At 58.4% G+C, this 3,925-nt stretch overlaps 1 protein-coding gene across 1 annotated transcript; it reads right to left on the minus strand.

The window, feature by feature from the left end:
* Positions 1 to 1,502: 1,502 nt before the first annotated feature.
* VDAG_00939 (MADS-box MEF2 type transcription factor) lies at positions 1,503 to 3,537 on the minus strand (the record flags this gene model as incomplete). The annotated part of the gene is made up of 3 exons (XM_009649825.1): positions 1,503 to 3,194; positions 3,250 to 3,406; positions 3,482 to 3,537. 3 exons carry the CDS (start codon positions 3,535 to 3,537, stop codon positions 1,503 to 1,505), a joined length of 1,905 nt encoding a protein of 634 aa, XP_009648120.1.
* Between the last annotated feature and the right edge of the window lie 388 nt (positions 3,538 to 3,925).

Raw genomic sequence — 3,925 nt, forward strand, 5'->3', positions numbered from 1 at the left:
ATGGAAAAAGGCATGAAAGGGGGGCATGAAAGGAGGCATGGAGTCACTCGACGTACTCGGCTGTACCACCAGTGGTAGTAGTCATCGTCGTCTCTGTCAAAGCTGGGCGGTAGGTCTTCGTCGACGGTCTGCCGGGCCTGCAGGGCTGCTGCTGCTGCCGCGAAGAGATGCATCTTCGCCAGTGCTCGAGACGAAGTGTCGACGGGATCGGATGCGAAGGACACGAGGTGTTCTCCTTGGCGAACGCGGCTGAGAAGAGGGTGGCGCTGTCGACCAGCGTCGTCGAGCTGCGTCTAGGGGGGGCGCTCTGGCAGCCTGGTCTGTGGCTGAATCGGGGAGTGCGGATGAGATCTGAGGTCAGGAAGGTATAGGACCGACAGAGGATGGGCGTATAGCAGTAGGGTTAAAGTGTTGTTTAAGGGATCGATGTTTCGGAGGTGGAAGACGAGAGGCAGCCCACGGGCAAAGGGTGCACGGTGGGAAAGAGGGAAGGCAAAGCCCGAGGTTTGAGAGTTTGGGGGGCAGGAAAGGACAGCCTTGGTCGTTGGATGGTCAAGCGCGCGTGTTTGGGGGTCGCTGTTACCATGTACATACTGATACAGCTCGTCAGTGGCTTCCAAAAGGCTTGCGTGGCGGGGTGAGGAATGCCGTGACAGGGTTGCAGCAGAACGTGTTTCATTTGCTGGGGGGGCCCAGCGATCCGAGGGGCCGCGAAGGCTGTACAGTACGTATGTAGAAGACCGTCCTCATCCGATTCGGTCGCGCTCGGCCACGACTGCGTGGCCAGGCAACGTCTACTTGGCGCTTGGCCCTCTTTGCAACCCGTCCATCTCGTCTTTCATCAGCCATCGAGTCAGCCACTACGACGAGGTGGCCGCTCGACTTGGCAATCCATCATCATTGTGCATTGTGAATACTCAGGCTGCCTTGTACAGGGATTTGATTGTCTACAGCATCACCAAATATCAAGCGAAACAAAAACGCCTAAAGCCGTCCCGTCCCGCCTGCCGCATCGTTGAGGGTTGCCCAAGTATTCCTCACAAAACTGCGGCAGATCATCATGCCGTGTTGTTCATACATCCTTGTGCCCACATCATCCGTCCTCTTGGCACCGAGCCGACCGCGACCACCCGAACATGTTGGGAGAAAGAGAGAAGTGGAGGAAAGGGGGAAAGGGGGAAAAGAGAAAGGGGGCAATATGTTCTGATTATAAGAAGTGAAACCCTCCGCAAACGCGTCACACGATGCATCGCTTTGCCATGCAGTACGGAATCCAAAAAGGGTTGGCATGCAGCAACCCACATCAAGTTGAGCCGCCGAAGCTTTTCATCAATCGGAAAGACCACGCTAAACGCCGTCTTTGTTGATGAAAAGAAGAAAGAATGAAATATGGTATCATGGAACCAGAAAATACGCCAGAAGCAGCAAATGAGCATATGATGTTTCCCAAACGCGGCGTTAGATGGCTCGAAAAGAAAGATGAAGTATGATCACATGTCCACTTAGGACTCGACCTTGGGGCGTTTTGCGTCGCCGCCCGTGTCTGTGCTTTCGCTGCTGCCGATTTCAGGCGTTTTGCGCTTGGCGATCGGCGGGTTGTCCTCTCGCAGGAAACTGGGGCCCTGTCCCACCACGGGAGTCGCAAAGTTGAGCGGACTCGGCAGCGTGTTGCTGTCGTTGCCGCCGCGCTGATACCAGTACGTGTCGAAGCTGCTTGGGCTGGGCAAGAACTCGTTGTTGAGGAACCGGGACGGGAGGGCGGAGACGGGTGTGTCGATATTCATGTTGTTGTTTGGCTGCGGCGCCGGTCGCGCGAACGGATTCGGCGGTCCTGTTGCACCCGCGGAGAGCAAGGCCGATGCAGAAGGGGAAGGCGGTGGAAGGACCATGTTGGAGGCCTGGCCTTCCGGCCGCCGGGCCGCTTGTGTTGCGGCGGGATCAGCTTGCGTCCGTGGCGACTGCGTTTCGGAAGCACCAGTGGCAGTCTGTTGCTCGTCAGACGGTTCGTCGGGAATTTCGACTCGGAGGCGAGGCCGCGCCCCTCCGCCGCCGCCAACGCTGCCAAGCTTCATGCTGTTGGATCGCGATGGAGGCGTAAAAGTGGTTTCGGGAATAGCCGCAATGGACACATTGCGTCCCTTGCCCGGTCCTTGGGAATCGGACTGTTGAGGGAGCGGAGGCGAGCTGGTGTGGCCGTTTGTCCTCGAAACCGCGCCAACGTCTACTGACTGAGACCGGTTGACACTTTCAATCTTGATGCCGGCGTCCGACTTGGAGGCCGACGAATCCGCTGCAGCAAAAGAAGCAAGATGCTGTGACAGGATAGACCGGTTTTCGTCGATCGGAGTGAAGATGCTGTGTTGCTTGCGCTGCGGCATCTTTTTGATGGCATAGTCTGTGTTCAGCAACGGGGCGCGCGGCTTGTCTCTAGATTCCTGCTTCACGGGCTCCGTCGGTGCGAGCATGGCGCCTTCTTGATGGTGCTGCGGTTCAAGTTGCTGTGGTTGCGGCGGGGGCGGTGACACGTGAGAAGACTGCTGGTGCTGTTGTGGCAGCTGCTGCGCGTTTGGCTGCGGAGGTGAAGGCGAGATCCGTGAGACTTGAGGGCCTTGCGTGTTCTGCGGGTACGTTGGCGGCATCGAGGCTCGCCGCTGGTCCTCTAGGTATTGCATATGTTGTTGCTGTTGCTGTTGCTGCTGTTGCTGTTGATGCGGCTGATGTGGCTGCTGCTGGTGGTTGGGGGGATAGGCCGGGTACTGAGGACCTTGCTGAGGCATTCCGTGCTGCTGCATGTTCTGCTGGTTCTGCGGAGTGTAGATGGCGGGATTGGGCATAAAGGCATAGCCGTTGACAGGCTGTTGCTGAGGGGGAGGTGGTGGTTGCTGCTGCTGTCCTATCCGGCGAATGTCCTGTCTGGAGGCAGGGCGAGATCCCATCTGGGGTTGGGGTGTGTGGCTGCGAGGTCCGGGCTGGCCAGGGTGTTGCTGGAAGTGCATGCCGTTGATGGGCGGCGAGGCCGATGGCTCGTGATGCCTCATGTGGGGGAAGCCCGGCTGGCCTTGGAAGTGCGGCGGCAGCATCTGGGGCTCCATGGACTCGCGGATCGGCGGGGTGCCGTTGTCGTCTTCCTCTTCCTCCTCGTCGTTGCCGCCGTTGAAGTCTGAAGGCCCCTTGTGCTCGGTTGGTCCGCCATGCTGGATAGCAGTCAGTGACGTGGTCTTGGACGTCGATCGTCGGGAGAAAACTCACATATGTGTAACGGGTGATCATCTCGCGCATGTCAGTCGACGAGTACTCGTACAGCTTCTTGTTGTTGCCAAAGATGAAGACAGCCACGTCGACGGAGCAAAGGACGGAAAGCTCGTGCGCCTTCTTGAACAGGCCTCCCTTTCGCTTCAGAAAGGTGCTATCTCGCGCGTGCGCGCCCACAGTTAGCTATCGAGGGTCGTCGCATCGCGAATTTTCCGGGGAGGGGACATACACAGAGCGGTTGCGGTCATCCTTGATGGCCTTGATCTCAATCTTCCTTCGACCCATGTCGTCGGTGCGTCGTGTCGATAACGCGACGATGTGGTGGGGTGTGAAGGATGGAAGAGGGGCGAAGGAGCTGCCGGCTGGTGGCTAGCAGGTGGTGCGCGGCGCGGCTGGGACAGGATCAACTGAAATCGTCGCAAGATTTCTTCAAGGCTCGCGGGGACGACTAGGGCTGCTATTTTTTTTTCCCCTTTGCGCCAGGATCGACAGCGGCGGCGGCGAGGTCGGTGAAAGCTTCGACGCGCTAGTGACGGGCAAACGAGGTCGAGCTGGTGTCTGAGGAGGGTGAAAAAAAAAACGAAAGATCGGTCGCGAAAGCGCAACTGGCTGGCCGAGGTCAGGTCGACGGGCGAGGATCCGTGATCGAGGGCTGTCGCGACAACGGGAAGAA

The sequence above is a fragment of the Verticillium dahliae genome, genomic scaffold, assembly GCF_000150675.1.
Source record: "Verticillium dahliae VdLs.17 supercont1.2 genomic scaffold, whole genome shotgun sequence".
Lineage (NCBI taxonomy): Eukaryota > Fungi > Ascomycota > Sordariomycetes > Glomerellales > Plectosphaerellaceae > Verticillium > Verticillium dahliae.